This window comes from Saccharomycodes ludwigii, chromosome I, assembly GCF_020623625.1.
Source record: "Saccharomycodes ludwigii strain NBRC 1722 chromosome I, whole genome shotgun sequence".
NCBI classification, from domain to species: Eukaryota; Fungi; Ascomycota; class Saccharomycetes; order Saccharomycodales; family Saccharomycodaceae; genus Saccharomycodes; species Saccharomycodes ludwigii.
In genome coordinates, this window is record NC_060200.1 from 2,670,483 (window position 1) to 2,689,301 (window position 18,819).

The following is an 18,819-nucleotide window of genomic DNA, read 5'->3' on the forward strand; positions in this document are numbered from 1 at the left end:
ATTGTAAACAAGATGAATCTTTTTTTTTTTTTTTTTTTATTTATTTATATGTATAATTATATTTCATTGCTACTGTATTGCTCAGTTTTGAATTATTAAAAAAATAGTATATTAATATAGTTTCATTAGTCAAGCAAACAAAAGGAGCTTCTAACTTTTGAAACTTTGTTTATTTTATTTTCTAATATTTTTTTATTCTTCATCAAATTATCTTTTCTTTTCTAAGCTAGATAAATCATCTTTTATTCCTAGTGTAATTCAACATAAACTTTAGCATAAATCAAAACAAAAATAAACAGAATGCCTGTTACAGATATGGGTTCTCCATTAAAAGGTAGTTCCTTTAAAGAACAGTATTTACAACAATTGAAGGAAAATGGCGAAAGTTTAGAACCATTGAAACCACGCTCATCTTCCAGGATCAATTCAGAAAATAATTCTCAAAAGATTAATAAGGTAAAATCAAAGTTTTTAGAAAATAATACCACACCAAAGATTAATAAAATAAAATCCAGCTTTTTAGATGAGAATGAGTCTGAGAACAATTCAAAAAGCAATTCCGAAAACTCCAAGTTGGTCAACTCGCCTTTAAAAGATAATATTTTTTTACAAAACGATAAGGGGAAGTCACCAGATAGGTTTGTTTCTCCAAAAGCCAAGCCATTAAAAGAGTTTAGAAATCCTGAAAAATCATCATATTTAAAATTCACTGGCGGCGTTAGCGATAATAAATCTTCAGAAACAGTCAATAATGCTTCAAAAAACTTAACTAAATCGCCAAAAACTTTGACCCAGTCTAAATTTTCATATCAAAAACTAAACGGTAATATTTCGAAAGAAACAAAATTAGTGAATGACAAAATTGCTAAAATGGAATCACCATTTAAAAATAATAATAGTTCTGCAAAAGAAACATCAGCTAACACGAGTATCCTCGCTAAAAAGGAAGCCCTATTTAAAAAAGATACTCTTACTGAAAAAGAAGGTCTATTAAAAAAAGATACTATAGCCAACAAAGAAATTCCATTGAAAAAAAATACCATTACAAACAAAAAGAATACTTTCAATAATAGTACCGGTATTAAAGAAAACCAAACCACCAATCGAGACGCCATTGCTACAGACGAATCTCTAATAAACAAGGCAACTAATAGTGCTACTACAAGTTCCCATACTGAAAGCAAAACTTTTGATGCCAGCAAATTGAGTAAATTGGAATTGAAATACTATGAGTTTCTGTGCAGGGTGAGCGAAGCAAAAACATGGATTGAAGAAATTACTGGCGATACTTTGCCCGCAGTAATTGACATATTATCAAAAAACAGTCTACGCGATGGTGTAGCTTTGGCAAAATTAGCACAAAAGATTAATCCTCAATTGGTCCATACTGTTCATCCGGCTACTATCAAATTTAAATTTAAATTAATGGAAAACATTCAAAATTTTTTGTTGCTAGTTGATGTTGCTCGTGTTCCAGATGTCCTAAGATTTGAAACAACAGATTTGTACGACGGTAAGAATATTCCCAAAGTGTTTGAAACTTTACACGCATTGGCCTATGTTTTACACAAAAAATGGCCCAATAAGGTTCCTGCCATGAAAAATGTTTCTGGTATTGAAAGTTTTAGCTCTGATGAAATTAGAAGATGCAAAATAAACTTTCCTAATATACGTAGTTTTGATTTTTTTGCTAATGACGTTAATACTACTATTCCAAACAGCGGTACACTCAATACACCGGAAGGATTAATTAATGATTTTGATAAACCAGAATCTGTTGCAACAAATAGAGACAATCTTTCGAGCAATAGGTTTAGTGGGAATATTTTAGAAGACGGAGAAAAACAGTTTTTAAATCATGATGAAGAAGCTGAAAGTAGTGATGAAAATTACAGTAGAATACCACGTAATAATAAAAAATCCACTAAAAAAAGTGCTGGTTTCTCGAAAAATAAATACAAGACCAATAATGATGATATTGCCAACGAAGAAGAAGAGTCGGAAGAAGAAAAAGAAGAGGAAGTAGTAATAGTAGAAGAAGAGGGAATGAAGAAAAAGAGGGACGAAAGTGAAGAAGAGGAAGAAGAGGAAGAGGAGATTATAACCAAGATTATTAGAAAGAAAGTGAAAAAAGAACCCAAAATTATTAAAAAAAAAACAATAATAAAGAAAATTATAAAAGAAGAGGAGTCTGATGAAGAAGAGGAGTCTGGTGAAGAAAATGAAGAACCAGTAAATATGATTGAGGTTGGTACCGATCCAGCTCAGAATATCGAATATAATGAAGAAGATGATTCTATTGCTAATGATGGTTTATCTTCTGTCAAACATACTTCTCCAAAATATGCAGAAAATACAACATCAACAAAAAATCCATTTATTTCGCCTCATAGAAGAAATTATGACTACTACGACATACCAATCTCCCCCTCTAAACATTCTCCATATAAACCACGTAAACGTTTTGAACGTGCCCCCATAAAAGATATAAGTACTATTCCAAGTTTACAGTATTACACGCCAAGAAAGGATATCTCATATTATTCTCCAACTCTAAATAGACGTTTATCTACTAGAAGAAGGATAAGGGAAGTGGAGGTGCCTTCTTTTACCACTACATCTTCCTATGAATATCCTGAGCGTGACTTTTTTTTGGAAAGACCACACACATACCTGCAGTCCAGGATTTCTCCAAACAAGGCAAAGAGAATGACAGAATTAGAATTTCTAGATACTTTATGTGAAATTCAAGCCTTGTGCAGAGGTTCAAATCTTAGATACATTATTTATGATATAGATTCCAAGATGGAACTGTGTATCCCACAAATCTTAAATACACAATCTAGAATCAGAGGTTTTATAACCAGAAAAAAAATGGGTTTGAAAGATCGTGCCATTAAGTTTGAGGAATTTGGTCCATTGGTTGACCTTCAAGCAAAGATTCGTGCTTATAGAATTCGGGATGATATGGACAAACTACTATTTCGAGTTATGAAACATCAACTTACTGTTGAGTCTATTCAGTCTTATATTAGAGCTTCTAAACTTAGAAGGGGGGTAAAGACACAGGCAAATAATATTGACCGCAATTTACCTGCAATTAACTTGTTGCAAAGCATTTACCGAGGTGTTAAGGTAAGAGATAAGGTAATTGAAGATGTTACTAATATTAGAGTATACGAAGACTCTATTGCTAGATTACAAAGTATCGTCAGAGGCACACTCTATAGAAGAACTTCAAACGTTCAAAAGTACTTCACTGACAATAATACTTCCAATATGGAAATAGTTTTGAGGGTTCAATCTTATATTCGTGCTGCCAAAAAAAGAGACGATATATATGCTTTAAATGATGCATTGATTAATTTTGATTCCAAGTTAGATTGGTTTGCTGCTTACATTCAAGGTGGTTTTGCTAGAAGAAAAGTTTTTAAAGTTGTGAGAAAATCACACAGCACTATGGAAAGCATACAATTATTGCAAGCCAATGTTCGGGGTGTATTAACCAGATACACTTTGGATGTGTTGAATGAAATATTACACAATGAACCTTTAGATTTATTAAAGGCAATTTGTAGGGGTAGTTTAGTAAGACAAGCCCTAAGGGATATGGATGCCTATTATAGGAAACACAAAAGAGAAATTATTAAAATTCAAAGCAAGTTTAGAGCATATACAATGAAGATGGCTTACCACGAAATTATGTCCTTTGCTAATCCAAGTTTATGGGCAGTTCGTAAGTTTGCATTTTTATTGAACGGTGTACAGCCAACATTTGAAACTCAAGACGCTTTAGAACATTCCAAAGAGCTAATCGATAAGGAAAATGTGGACATTAGTAAATTGGAGCACAAGCTACGAAAATTAGTTCAAAAGATGAATTTGCTAAATGATAATAACTTGAAAGTCAGCGACACGCCCTATATTGATATACAAAAGATCTTGAATTCTTCGGGAAACTCGGTAAGTGATGAATCTGGCATTGAGATCGATCTATTCGAAAAGATTTTTTACTTGTTACAAGTTGATCCGTTTTATTTTAGACTATTATTTACCACCAATAAGAATAAGATTTTGAAGTACTTGTCATTAATTTATTTTAAAAGAGATGGCTCGATGGGACATCGTGAAAATACTTTGTATGTCAAATTAGTGTCTGAAATGTTAATGGTTGATATTGATAGTAGAGCTGAGATTGAAGACTTTTTATGTGACGAAAGGAATACTGATTCATGGAAATTGTTGTTGCATGTTTATTTGGTTAGTCAAAAGAAGACAATCATGAAACAATTATTTGCTGATGTAGTAAGCAGCATTGACTCGGTAAATGTTGATTTTGAAAGTGATCCAAGTATAATTTACTGTAAATTACACCCAACTTCCAGTAGGTTGCCAGCAGAAACTGCTGTTGAGGATGACGCAACCAAGGCCAGATACGTTGCAAATATGGGTACTTTATGGTCTTTTATTGATAGAATTCATAGGATTTTGAGTATGCATATAGCTGAATTACCAATTGAGGTTTTATATTTGTGCACAAAGGCCTATGTAACTGTTGCTGGCAAAAGTAGTGATGAATTGGATGCTTTGGAAGCCATATCTAAGATTATTATTGGCTCTTTTGTAAATGATTTTCTAGTAAATTGCTCAGATTATGGTGTTGAGATATCGCATGGTCAGGAAACAATGGGGAAACTGAAAATTTTATGCGAATCTTTAAATGTGGTATTTTCATTGAGAAAGTTTAAACACTTTTATTCCCCATTAAATCAATATGTTGCTGAAGTTAATAAAGATATTGCAGAAACCTTACAAAGCTTACAAATCCCTCCCAAGTATGAGGAATATATGGAATCGTTGGTTTATCGTGATATGAACAATGGCAATAGACCGGTGTTGGTTATTAACGCCAAATACTTGGATGAAATATATCATTTCTTGAGCGAAAACATCGAGATCTTCCCACAAGACGATCCTATGGTTCGCTTAGTTGATGATTTAGCTGAAAAGGAAACGGTACGGAACAAATTTGGAAAGGGACAAGTGGTTACTTTAGAGTTAAATCCCTCTGCTTATAAATTGAGTGATGTTGATGATAGAGGCAAAGCTATGTATAACGATGTAATGTGGGGGTTAATTTACATGCTACAAGTATTTACAAGCAAAGCCACTAATGTTTTGGAAGTTTTAACGTTACCAGGTAATGATACTCAAGAGGAACTTAAGTTTAAAAAATTACTGCAACAATATCCATCTATTAGGGAAAATTCTGTCTTTAAAGATTTACCATCTAATAGTTATTTTGATTTGAAGATGTATATTTCAGAAAAAACGTTAGAGCTGGACACAATGGGTTTCATTGACAGGGCTGGTAATTTTCAATGTTTACTAAATGACATTGCCAACACAATTAAGTGCCACGTTTATGTTAAAACTAGGAATTTAAAAGAAATTGATGTTGCTAATACCACAATTAAAGAATTAAAACAAAAGCGTACTACTCTGGAAAAAAATTATAAATCTTTAAATGAAGTTATCCATCAATCGTTGGATTGCATCCAATCTTCCAATGATTATAGTCCAAAGAAAAAGAAGGCGCATGGACTAGGTGGAAAATTGAAGAAAATGTACAGCAAAGTTAATCATAAACAAGTGTCGGAAGCAGATTGTGCTCATTATAAATTCAGTACAAGGCAATTATTTGAAAAGGGTGTTTTGATTGATATTATCGGGGAGAAATTGGGTAGTTTGCCGATGAATTATTTTGGTAATAGTGGACCTAAATTTCCGGATGTTGATTTTATAATTTCAACAGCCAATGGTAAACAATTTATCATTGAAATGGTAGACAGTAGAAAGGGAGTAAATAGAACAGGCCATACTTCTGATAAATTTAATTTTAATACACTATTAGATTCACAACTCGAAGAAGGGAATAAAAAACTCAAATTAATTGGGGGGAAAGTTATTTTTAATAGTAAGAACTTATTTAACTTGGTTATTCAGTATTTTTATACAATTGACAACACATTTTAAGACACTGTTATTGATATTTATTACTATTCCCTTTTTTTTGTTTATTTATTTAATCATTTTCTTTTCTTTTTTTTTTTTCGTTTATAACAATGATGTACTTTTACATAAAATATTAAACAAGCATTTGTATTATTAAATTAGAGTATATATTTACAAGTTGAATATTCTGATAATGCGTATTTTTCTCCCCGCTTATATATAAAAATTTTTATCAGACAAAAATTAATATTTAAGAACTAGGTAATGACAATGGTATATATACATACAAGTAAAGACCCATAGGTAGAAAAAAAAAAAAAAAACAAAAAAGAACAACGCTAATCCATAGAATCTAAATTATGATCGATATAGGATTTTACTAACAAATTTTGTAGCATTTTTTTAGACTCCTTTATTGGCTTAAACGTTGGAGTAACAAAGGTGATCCATTCCTTATAATATCTTTCCGATAGAAATTGCTGTGCCATTGAACTTATAACATACAATGAGTCGAGGTCGTCCTCATCTAATTTTTCAACAAAGCCAAGTCTGGCACCAACACATTCAGCTTCAAACTCCATTATAAAGGGCGAACCAGCCGTATAAATTTTGTTATTTTTCATTATAGTCATTTCTCTAATGGAGTAAATTACCCTTGATATGGTTTTCATTAGTGAAACACAAACACAGCCACATATATTTCCAACAAATAAAGCATCGTCGGGAGTTTGTGTGATTTTAGAAATCCAGTCCTTTATAAATGAGCTCCTTAATAAGTATTTTTTATTAAAATAAACACCTAAATAAGGTAATGCTATAGTTTCCACAAGTCTTAGCCATAATGGGTCTGCATTAGATTCAAAATAGTAATCATGGTCAATTAAATTTTTTATATAATTAATCTTGGAGGCTATAAAGGAATAAAATTTGCTCATGATACTTCTTGGTTTATAGCCAAATAATATGCCATTTTCTATATTATCAGATTCGTTGTCAGAAGTTCCATTTTGAAGAAAGGTAAAGTATTTACGGTGTATAGGATTGATTACAAACGAGTAGAAGCACCTATAGCCCATGGTAATAAAAGTAATATAACGCAACCAATTGCTTGGGTGTTTCTTGTTTGTGTTGTTGAAAACTGTTGACAAAAGTAAAAATGGAATTGAAGATAGTAGGCTGCATTCAAATTCTTTCAAGGGAATTAGATGATTAATAGAACATAAAAAAAGTGGAATGCTACTGAAAAGCAAAACATGACTGGATGATAATGCGTCGTTATTTAACGCATCGTTAAGTGTAGAATAATTTTCCAAATTCATTATTTTCATCAATGTGCTTTTGGGTGCCATCATATTTAAAATATCAAACCCCCAAAAAATCATCGTTGTAGAAACAGTGAAAATTGCAGAACTAATTACAGAACTAACCAAAATATTACCCCAAATGAACTTCAAGGCGATTGAGCAAGTTCTATTGATAGAAGAAGCAATGCGCCCTATGGAACTCTGACAAACTTCATATATTATAGGCGCTTTACACTGTGGACATTCAGTAAAAAAATCTGATACGTTAACATTTTTGGATGGAAGAAATAACTCTTGCTTTGACCCAAAAAGCATGGCCTTTGAATATTTTCCATTGACATCCCTTTTGATTAAATGAAACTTTGTCATAATCATGGTAGATAGTTCATTGTACTTATTTTTTTGGCTAAAGCCTCTTAATGGCCATAAGTTAAAGGACATTACGCCTAGTCCGGGGGAAATTTTATTATCATGAAATAATACCTTACTGAATTTCATCAAATTACCTTCTTGCAGCTTTTTACTGACATATAAAAAAATACAAGCTTTGTGTGCTCTTAGCGAACATTTACACTTAACCCAATCTTCTTCAGGATTTTTGCTGGGTCTCAAAATACTTTTCGGTGGGTGATCTTTATCATTATAACAAATCCAACAGCAATCATCATCTCTAATAGCCATTTTTATTTTTCTTTTTCTTTTCTTTTTGTTTTTATTTTTATTTTTCTTTTCCTTCTCCTTTTAGAAATCAACAATACTTAAACGTTGGAAATAAAGTGTTAAAATTTGTAGTTTAAATTCTTACACGATAAGACGAATTAAGCTATTATTATTATAAATAAAAAACAAAAAAAAAAGGGGCGGCGATGATTGGAATTGTTTAACGCATCTTTTTTACCAAGAAATTATTTAAAGTTCGGTAATTAAGGTGTTTTTTTTTTTTTTTTTTTTTTAATATTTAAAAGTATACCGAATGTCCGCTATACAGCAATAGCGAGATTGTATGTCGTTAAAAAAAATTAAAAAAAAATACAACGTCATAAAAGTTGGTCGTTTGATTTATAGAAACAAAGATTTATAATCTTACTTTTAGATACTAATACTTTAGTCGATAACATCTTAAAAATAAAATAATATATTACAAAAAAAAAAATAATAATAAAAACAACCCTTTCAACTAACCACGAAATAAACCAAAGAAACTTTTCTTTTTATTTTCATTATTGACATTTTTACTGTCATTTGATATCTTTTCTTTTTCTTGATGTTGCGTTTTAGTTGGAACATTGTCTAATCCTATATAATTAAATGCTAGATCATATAAAGTTGGTTTAGCCATAACAGGTTTGACAATTGGTTTCAATGGAAATAGGTTGTGTAATTTAGTGATGCTTGGGTCAACAATGTGAATATTTTCCGCAACAGTACCTTCAAATTTGATATTACCAGCTTTTCTTTGTAGTTTTTCAGCATAAAGTGCCAAATTCTTGACACTTTCACAACCCTGTTCTGTAAAGTTGATCAAGTCTTGTACATTTTCGTTAGAAATAATTCCGCATGGTATTTCAATGTTATTGTTGTTATTGCTATCTTTTATTTTTTCCAAAGCATCTGTAAATAAAGCCATAGATTCTAGATGTTTACCTTTGATTTTATACAATGTTGCCAAACAGTAGGATTCAATGCTGGATTCATAATAGGCAATAGCCAAATTTAACGCTGATGTTAATTCATCATCAGAATAAACACCTGGCAAAGCTAAAACTTGTGAGAGATAAGAAGTTAAACCTTTCGAAATACGTTCAATTTCACCGTATTTATGTTGTAAATACTTTTCAGTGCTGTGCTTTCTAATAATAAACTTGATCTTGGAATTCCACTGTGTGATTAATTTATCAAACATTCTCGCATCTCTTTTAATCAAAACAAATAATCTATTATATCTAATAAAAGTTGATAAAATTTGGTCAGAATTATCTTCGGGATCCATCGATTTATTTAACTCCTCTTCTGCCATGTTATAATAGAGCAAAATTTCGTCGATAGAAGAAATGCCTAATGATGAAGAGTTTTTGCTATCCTTAGTAGTGTTATGGTCCCTTTTGTCATTTGTTTCTTGTAATTGCATTGCTTCCGTAATATATTTGGCAACATTTTTATTATGTATGCTCGCAGTGTATGATCTCCAAGTAACCTCCTTTAACAAATCAATGTTACCATTCTTTTCAGGTCCCTCTTTGGATGGAACATAACCTTGTTCCAACAAAATTTTAATTATCTCATCCTCGTTCTTATTATCTTGTAAGTTGATAGTAACACCGTTGGTAGAAATGAATTTGTACTTAAGCTTAATTTTTTCAACAATCGAAGAATAATTACCATCCATGTCTGCATTGACACTTGATAATAGTTCTAGAGCAGCTAGAACTTTATTAAATTCAACTGTTAAGGTTGATTGAAATTTGGAATTATTTTTTCTGCTTAAATAATACTCAATTCTGGCTAATCTATCATAGATTAAATATTCTAATCTGGTTTTCCAATTTTTTTCACTACTAGTAATTTCTATCATTTTGCTAGTATACTTAGAAGCTTTCTTTAATCTGGTGGGCACTTGTTTATTTTTATTACTAACTTTATTTCTTAATCTTAAACTTTCCACATATATCAAATCCCTTTCAGCCAACTGTAAAAATAAAGCGCCAATTAATTTCTTATTTTTTGCATAGTGATCCTCTTCAGCCAATTTATTCAATTTGGAGGTATAATTGTGAGTATCTTTACAAATAACATTACAATAATGTCTTAATTTAATTAGTTTGTGATTTACTTTAATATGAGCCTTTTTAAATTCTTTACCTGAACTATAAGAAAAATCATATGGACGTAAACCAAACGTGTTTCTTAATGGCGAATAATATTTACTATCCATCCTTTCTTTGTTTTACTTAGTTTTGTTAATTTTTCTTTTTTTTAGTTGTTAAATAGAAATAGTGAAAATAGAAAGAAAGTAAAAAGAAAAAATAAGTTTGTTGGTTATGAATCTAAAATTATAAATGCGGAATTATTTCTTCAATGAAAAAGAAAAAAGAAAAAAATTTTTCTTTTGATTGATAAAAAAAAAAAAAAAAAATATTCGTACCAAATTTCCTTTTTCTTTTTTGCAAATTATTCTGGAAAATATATTTGGAAAATAAAAAAAATGTTTTGTGTATTACTTTCTTATTACTGAATGGCTGAACTGATAATATTAATTCTGTCATCCTTTTAGTCCAATAACAAAAAAAAGAAAAAAAAAAAAAAAAATGAATATATGTATATAAGTCAATGAGTGTTCAAAAGACTGTTTCTAGTGGCAATAACAATACAATCAATAATAAAAATATCTTTCAGCTTTTTTTTTGTGTTATTGGCATTTATAGTACATTTCTAATTTGGGGATTGGTACAGGAGCCGTTAAATACAAAAATATGGCCTCGTAGTGGTGAAAAATTTGCGTTCCCATTTGTCATTTCAGTTTTTCAATCATCTATAGCATTAATTATTGGAAGCATATACCTTTTTTTTTCTAATAATAAACATAGCAAAAACCCAACAAGTCACCGTTACTCATTATCTCAATTCATAAAAGATAATCGTGTATATTTAATTTTATTGTCATTTACGCAAACATTTTCAACTCCCTTGGCCACATACTCTTTAAGATATATTTCATATGTAGCTTTACAACTATCCAAAACTTGTAAATTAATACCTGTATTGTTAGTTCATAAACTTGTTTACAAAAGTGCTATACCTAGGGAAAAACAGATTATAGCGGTTATAATAACAATAGGTGTAACCGTATTCACATTGGGCAGTTCCTCAAAGAATACCAAAGATAAAGGAAACAGTTTCTCATCTTCATTATTGGGTGGATTGATGATCTTTATCAGTCTGTTTTTCGATGGATTAACCAATGCTACTCAAGACACGATGATAAAAAAAAATAAGCAAATTACAGGATCACATTTAATGGTCATTTCAAATGGATGTATTTTTTTTTGGAATTTAACGTATTTACTTTTGTTTGATAAAACGCAGTTAGAAAAAAGTTTACAAGTTTTAAACCAAGATTCGCCGGATATTTTGAAGTTGCTATTGATTTATTCGATATGTGGCGCCTTGGGACAAGTTTTCATATTTTATTCATTGCAAAGTTTTGGTTCAATAATATTGATCATGGTTACAGTCACAAGAAAAATGATTTCCATGATTTTAAGCATTGTAGTATATGAACATAAATTGAATGGCCCTCAAATAGCAGGTATTGGTATTGTATTTTGTGGTATTTCTTATGAAGCTATAATGAAGCATAAAAAGGGCAGTCGTGGTATCAACAAGTCATCTTTGAGAGAGAAGAAACAAGAATAATACTAGTTAACTTTTTTTTTTTTTTTTTCTTTCATGATTTATTGTAGATTGTTATATAAGAAATTACAAATGGTAGTATAATAAAGAGAGATTTTAGAAAAGGAAAAAAAAAAAAAAAAATTTTTTTCTGTAGCAAGTGCTTTACAACTCAAGAAAGATAAAGCATTTTTTTTTTTTTTTTTTTTTTTTTTAATTTTTTGTTTTTATTTGTTAATTTTTGATTTTTGTTTGGCCCTGTTGAAATTAAACTTATCGAGCAAATGTTATATGGTTGTTTCCCCCCCCTTGCGTTTTCGTCCTTTTATTTCATCTTTCTTGCTTATAAATGTTTTAATTTTAAAATATATATTTATATAAGATTGAAAGAATAAAATAAAATACAATAACTAACAATAAAATATTCTTTCTTTTTTTAACATGGTAAAACAAATTGTAGCAGCTTTACAAGTGGGTACCGATCCTAAAGGTACACAAGCCACTTTAGAAAAAATTTTGAGTTTTGAAACTGAAATTAAAAACAGTGGTGCCAAATTAGTCGTTATACCAGAAGCTACTCTGGGTGGATATCCCAAAGGTTCCATATTTGGAACATATTTGGGTTATAGATTACAATCTGGGCGTGAACAATATGCAGAATATTATTCCCAAGCAATTGTTGCTGATCCAAACGCATACGAAGTCAAGCAATTGGCCAAATTAAGCCATAACACAGACGCTAGTTTAGTAGTCGGTTGTATTGAAAAAGAACTTGATTCTCACAAAACTTTGTATTGTACCATGCTATTTATAGACCCTATTAAAGGCTATATTGGTAAACATCGTAAATTAATGCCAACTGCTACCGAAAGATTGATTTGGGGTACTGGTGATGGTTCTACCCTAACTGCTGTTGATTCAGCGGTGGGGAAGATTGGTGGTGCTATTTGCTGGGAAAATATGTTACCATTATTAAGACAAGCCATGTATGCTAAAGGATTAGATGTTTGGTGTGCACCAACAGTTGATCAAAGACCAATTTGGAGATCTGTTATGCAAAACATTGCTTACGAAGGCCGTTTGTTTGTAGTCAGTGCTGTTCAGTATATGCCAGATGCTACAAAGATGGGATTGGGAATTACAGATCCGTCAGATCCTGAAAGAAAAATCTTGCCTGGTTGGGAATCCAGTGACATACCTTGTATTAATGGTGGTAGTATTATTGTTAACCCTTATGGCGAAATTATTGCGGGTCCTTTAATTGGCAAAGAAGGCTTAGTCACTGCTGAAATAGATACTGATGTTATTGTGGAAGCTCGCTATGACTTTGATCCAGTCGGTCACTATGCAAGAGGTGACGTTTTCCAATTAACTGTTAATGAAAAACCCAGTAACAATAATGTATCATTTTTAAAATAAAGCTTTTTTTTTTTTTTTTTTTTTTTTTTAATACGTACGTTTTACACACATATCTATGTCTATGTTAATCCTAACAATCTCTCCCTTAATTCAGGATCCCAAGCGTATAGGTACATACCCTTGACTCCTCTTGTCATTAAAACATTGATACTATTCATAATAATTTTGTGTTTAACAAGGTCGACATCTTTAATATTTTTTTTTTTAGTGAACCCAGCATGGTCGTCATAATATTCCGGTTTTAATTTAATGCTATCCGTTTCTTTATCGTAACCAACACTTCTACCCAGAATCAGTCCAGCATAATTTAAATCGAATCCCTGAATTGTATAGACACTACCAACTTCATCTATAGTATCGTCACGTTCGCTCCAGGGAGTAATTGCCTTTGGAGTATACCTGTCCCATCGTAATTTAAAATTATCACCACATGTAACAAAATAATCTTTGCCATCTAGTCTATATGGGAAATCATAAGTGGCCAGCATTCTACATTGTCCAAATTGTTTGTTTTTCTCCTTTAAATCTTCATACATAGCGCCACAATCGCTCCAGATTTTAAAGTCAAAGTTAGATTTCTCCTTAGTTTTAACAGATTGTGGGAATGGTAAGATTTCGCCAGTTGTACTAATTTTTTCGATCCATTGTAACATATCTGGTTCTGCAACAACTCTAAACTGTTGTTTCAAATAATACCAGCTTTTCTTATTTGCAGGAAGTGCGTCATAAAAAGTGGATAAACTAGCACCATTACGTTCAGAAGTTTGTCCCCAAAATGAACCCATACGTAGAGACTGTTTTTCATCAAAAACAATAATCAAAACTTTGCTCAAACTCATTAAATCTTGCAAGTGGTTCTCGCCATAAAATCTCTTGAATGCATCTTTTGAAGTGGATAATAAGTGCGCTTCATCTATAATAACAACATCACACTTTGATTTGGACTTAGTCAACATGTTAATTAGAGAAGTGGGTCTCTCCAAAGATGATTTATTAATGTATCGAAAAGATTTGCTAATTCTATGATACAATTTTAACATTTCTGGATGGTTTACTACCAAATAGTTTTTAGTGTGTTCCAGAGATTTGATAACGTGTGGAGGGAAGTCCTTCTCAACTTCTTTTAAATTTTTTGTTTCTGCAATTTTTTGAATATCATTAAATAAAGCGTTTAAAACAACAGATTTACCCGTACCAGCATCACCTTGGATAACAAACATGGCGCAAGTTCCATCATTATCTTTATAATTATCCAGATTTGTGGATATAAATTCTAATATTTTTTTCTTGAGACTCACTTGTTCATCATTTAAAGTCACATGTGACAATTTATCTATAGCCGCAGATCCAGTGTTTTTTAAGTTGATTTCCCTTTTAAAATTATTGCCATGTTTGGTGTTGTTATATCTGGCTTTTTTATTGTTGGATTCATTAGTATGGTTAGTGTTGATACTACTTTTACTTCTAGTTGTTGCCATCGTTTTAAGAATGGGGATTTTCTTTGCTTTAAGGATATGTTTATGAAAATGTTTTAAAGGTAACATTTATCTTTTTTTTTTAAAAAACTATTTTTTCATTCAGTTACATGTAAAATAAATAAAAATATGCAGTTGGACAAATAATTAAATATTTTTATAACTACAATTGTGAAAAGTTTTAACTTATTTAAATGATAATAAAGTTTTCCACTTTATATATATATATATATTTTTTTTTTTTCAATGGTTTTAAAATCCGTTTTGGAAAAAAGAAAAAGAAAAATACATTTTAGTAAGACAAAAAAAAAAAAAAAAGAATCAAACTGGTAAGTGAATATAATTCGGACTTAAAACGAAAAGTGGAAATAAACATTTGTTAAAATTAAATGTAAATACGGACATTCGGATATGGTCCGTTTTTATTTATTTTATTTATCGAAAATCTAAAAGTTGTCTCTATAAAAATCCTTTAATGAATTTCGTTAACTTTTCAAAGCCCGAATTACAAATCTTGCCCGAATTACAAATCTTGCCCGAATTACAAATCTTGCCAAAAGATAACTTTTTCACCAACTTAAAAAATCTTCCCCTTTTGTTTTATTTGTATCTTTATGAGAATATTTCACTCTCAAAGCAACATAACAATATTAATCGGAGAAGTTTAACTTAGCTAGTATTACCAAAAGTTATTCTCTATTTTTTTTTTTTTTTTTGGTACTTTTTTTTAAAAACAAAAACAAAAATAAAAACAAAAATGCTCTCCAAGATCGGTGGTATAAGATTCACTGCCATTACTTCAGGCCTAATTATTTTTTTATGGATCGTTTTCCTATTTATGCCTATTGCACCTTTTTCCTTAAATGAAGAGGATTTATTTGATTTAAAAAAATTCGGTCACTTATCGCTTTACCCCTTGCAACATGCTTCTATTTTACATATACTATTCAACTCTATTGCTTTATTTTCATTATTATCTTTATTTGAACGTGAAAAAGGTACCATTAGAACAGGGGTTTTATTAAACTTATTCGCAGTTATTGCTGGGATTTTCTATTGTTTACTAGAACGTTCATTTTCATTTATAATCCACAGAGGAGAGTCCAGTACAGTTCAAGTTGTTGGAAGCAGCGGTTGGTGGTTCACTTTGTTCACTTGGTATTGTTGCACACAAAGCGCTAATTTTAATGAAACAAACTCTTCTGCTATTAGCTCAGACGAAGATGTAGAAACTACAGCCACTACTAACAACATCTTATACAACATTCGCAATATTTTCAATGGTAATAATGTTACAACAATAACTATTTTTGGTAGGTCTTTTAACAGATTCCAATTGCTGCCATTTCTCATGTTATTTTTTATTTCCGTAATTTTTTTCGGCCAAGCAAGTTTTTTGGGCCATTTATGCGGTATTATCACGGGGTATTTGTATTATAATGGTCAAAAAATTTTTGATCACAAGTTGTGTATCCCATCCAAGTTAATTTCCAAGTTTGAAAGTTTAGGGTTCTGGTATGGTTCATCTGATATGTCCTCTCCCACCACTTCTTCCAACGGAAATGGTTATTTGTTGATTTTTTTGAAAAAATTAAGCATTGAATATTTCCCTGAACATTATTATAATGGGGAATCCACGGCCTCTGTATTACCAACAGTACAACCTTCTATTGCAAACGCTCAAAATGAAAATTTTACAAGTTCTGGCAGGGTCTTAGGATCTAATTAATATTCACTGCTGCAATTTATTATTTATAGGAGTATTATTTGAAGTAAATATTGACAAATCAACAACACATTTATCTTTAAGTATCCGCTATTATTTACTATATCTTATTTTAGGCATATCTATATGTATTTTAACTTGATAATGATAAAATATGTAGGAAAATTAAATATTGATAATGTTTTTTTTTTTTTTTTTATTTTTAATTTTTTTTGAATAAGTATTGTGTTTATTTTTACAGGGTTATTATATATAACATATGTATTATATTGTACAAAAAGATTATTATTGTAAACCATAAAAGCAAAGGTTGATGGAAACATCAAAAGTGATTATTTTCTTCTTCTTCTTCTTCTTCTTCTCTTTCTTCTTCTTCTATCCTTGGGGGTGGATAATTCTCACCCGTTTTTGAATTGTACAAAATAATGCCATTTTCTTTAGCAAACTTCCTTTCATCTTTTTTGTAGAAATACAAAACAACAAAGGTCCAAGCAGATAAACAAAATGCAGCAACAGCTGTCCAAGTAAAACCTTTTAAATAACGCGGAGATTCGGCTGTTTTCCAGACTAAAACGGAGATCCAGGCCGTAGATGTCTGTGCCATAATGTTCATAAATACTAAAACAATGGAACGGGACTGAGAGTCACGGCGACAAATATCATTCATAAAGGAATATAAAATTGGCGCCATTGACCAACCAAAGTATTGCAACATAAAAGCAAACCATTTGGCCCCTTCAGGAACATACCAAACAGCTAGAATGACATTGCCTATAAAGTTGAAGACTTGGGTAATGATAATAGCCTGCCATCTAGAATGCATTTTATCAGCGTACACCCCAGTTAAAAATAGATAAATCATACCTAACCCGGGAGTAATCATGCCAAGTTGATTAATTTTTGAAACGGAATATTTCTTCAATGATTTAATCCACAATAAGTAAGCACCAGAGGTACCATTATTGTTATTCCAGCAAAAAATGTTCCACAAGGATAATATATAGATTTTCCAATCACAAAGAATTCTTTTCCAAACTTTAACGTCAAAGACCTTGGCTTTGAAATCTGCACCTTCTGTATGATTTTCTTTCAATCTTTTTCTAGCTAATCTGATTTCATCATCTGTCAAAAAAATAGAATAGCAATTATGTGGGTCGCCTGGTAAAGAATAAAACCCAATGAAACCAACAACAACGGAGATGATAGCATCAATGATAAAATTCCATCTCCAACCACTTAAGCCATTTTTGCCGTTTAAGGACTGATAAACACCAGATTGAATACCACTACTGGAAAGAATACCTAAATACTGGCCCAAATAGTAAAACGAACTACGTCTGGCCATTTCATCATGTTTATAAAAACATCCAAACAAATATTGGTAAGCCAAATATGATGGAGCCTCAAAAGCACCAATAAAAAACCTGATGGCCTTTAAATGGTTGACACTATTAACATAAGCTGCACCGATTGTCAATAGGGACCAACATAAATCCAAAACTGGTAAAAGATAGTTTAAAGGAATTTTGTTTAAATAAAATAAAAAAGGGAGCTGAAAAATAATATTACCAATAGTATACATAACTTGTACATGGACCAAATCATTGCCTTTGAAATTCAACTCCTGTTGCATGCCCGAGACATAGGCATTATTTAAATTGGTGGTATCCAAATATTTAACCCAATAAGCCAATAAAGAATAAAAAGATAGCAAAATATCCAATTTTAATATTAGTTTTTTTTCTGCAGTAGAAACATCAGGACCAAACCATTGGTACCATTTGACTTGTTTTTTTTTATTATTACTAACACGGTACTCCTCTTCATTAAAGAAACTCCACCATTTTCTATTGGCTTCATCACGATATTCATAATTTGTAATTTGTTGCTCGTGAGTACCAAATTTTGGAGAGTTAATTTCAGTAAATTGTTCAATGTCATTGTTTTTAGTTTCAACATTGTAACTTTCTTTGTTTTCTTTTTCTTCTTCTCCGACAGTTTCGACATTTAAGATTTTTTGGCTATTATCATTGGAGGAGGAAATAGAATCGACAAAAGTGTCTTCATTAAGTAGGTCTTTTTTCTCTTTGTCGTTATAATCTTCGACTTCTCTTCTAACTGGCAAAAATCCCCATTTTAATCTCCTATATGGGACAACTGCGTGCCGATAAAAAAAACTGTCACTATTTTTTTCAATGTTTTCTAAATTGGGATTATTGGTAACGGACATGGACTTGTATATATATATACATAAAGTTTCTTGTATTTTACTGTTGTTATATATTTACACGTAATTATATAACTCCTAAATGAGAATTGTTATGAGAAAGTTGAACGATAATGACCATAATATAATAAAAGATCACCAGAATATTTATTTTTTGAGTAAAAATACTATTCTTTTATATAATGTAGGTTTTTTAAAAATCAATTACTTTTTTCATTTTTTTTTTTATTTTTAATTTAATTTGTAATATTATAGAATTATCAA

General features: G+C 30.7%; 8 protein-coding genes across 8 annotated transcripts; 4 read left to right on the forward strand and 4 right to left on the reverse strand.

Annotated features, from left to right (window-relative positions):
- Positions 1 to 300: 300 nt before the first annotated feature.
- On the forward strand, positions 301 to 6,036 carry IQG1 (Iqg1p; the record flags this gene model as incomplete). Its single annotated transcript, XM_046080130.1, has 1 exon — positions 301 to 6,036. One exon carries the CDS (start codon positions 301 to 303, stop codon positions 6,034 to 6,036), a length of 5,736 nt encoding a protein of 1,911 aa, XP_045937445.1.
- Positions 6,037 to 6,353: 317 nt separating this feature from the next.
- On the reverse strand, positions 6,354 to 8,000 carry SCDLUD_001159 (uncharacterized protein; the record flags this gene model as incomplete). Its single annotated transcript, XM_046076824.1, has 1 exon — positions 6,354 to 8,000. One exon carries the CDS (start codon positions 7,998 to 8,000, stop codon positions 6,354 to 6,356), a length of 1,647 nt encoding a protein of 548 aa, XP_045937446.1.
- Positions 8,001 to 8,496: 496 nt separating this feature from the next.
- Positions 8,497 to 10,251, reverse strand: SRP68 (signal recognition particle subunit SRP68; the record flags this gene model as incomplete). Its single annotated transcript, XM_046080131.1, has 1 exon — positions 8,497 to 10,251. One exon carries the CDS (start codon positions 10,249 to 10,251, stop codon positions 8,497 to 8,499), a length of 1,755 nt encoding a protein of 584 aa, XP_045937447.1.
- Positions 10,252 to 10,646: 395 nt separating this feature from the next.
- Positions 10,647 to 11,732, forward strand: HUT1 (UDP-galactose transporter HUT1; the record flags this gene model as incomplete). The annotated part of the gene is made up of 1 exon (XM_046081394.1): positions 10,647 to 11,732. One exon carries the CDS (start codon positions 10,647 to 10,649, stop codon positions 11,730 to 11,732), a length of 1,086 nt encoding a protein of 361 aa, XP_045937448.1.
- Positions 11,733 to 12,149: 417 nt separating this feature from the next.
- SCDLUD_001162 (carbon-nitrogen hydrolase family protein) lies at positions 12,150 to 13,127 on the forward strand (the record flags this gene model as incomplete). Its single annotated transcript, XM_046080132.1, has 1 exon — positions 12,150 to 13,127. The coding sequence occupies one exon, from the start codon at positions 12,150 to 12,152 to the stop codon at positions 13,125 to 13,127; it is 978 nt and encodes a 325-aa protein (XP_045937449.1).
- A 59-nt stretch (positions 13,128 to 13,186) lies between these two features.
- Positions 13,187 to 14,605, reverse strand: SCDLUD_001163 (uncharacterized protein; the record flags this gene model as incomplete). The annotated part of the gene is made up of 1 exon (XM_046080133.1): positions 13,187 to 14,605. One exon carries the CDS (start codon positions 14,603 to 14,605, stop codon positions 13,187 to 13,189), a length of 1,419 nt encoding a protein of 472 aa, XP_045937450.1.
- Positions 14,606 to 15,359: 754 nt separating this feature from the next.
- Positions 15,360 to 16,331, forward strand: RBD2 (putative rhomboid protease RBD2; the record flags this gene model as incomplete). The annotated part of the gene is made up of 1 exon (XM_046080134.1): positions 15,360 to 16,331. One exon carries the CDS (start codon positions 15,360 to 15,362, stop codon positions 16,329 to 16,331), a length of 972 nt encoding a protein of 323 aa, XP_045937451.1.
- A 319-nt stretch (positions 16,332 to 16,650) lies between these two features.
- Positions 16,651 to 18,558, reverse strand: SEO1 (putative permease SEO1; the record flags this gene model as incomplete). The annotated part of the gene is made up of 1 exon (XM_046080135.1): positions 16,651 to 18,558. One exon carries the CDS (start codon positions 18,556 to 18,558, stop codon positions 16,651 to 16,653), a length of 1,908 nt encoding a protein of 635 aa, XP_045937452.1.
- Between the last annotated feature and the right edge of the window lie 261 nt (positions 18,559 to 18,819).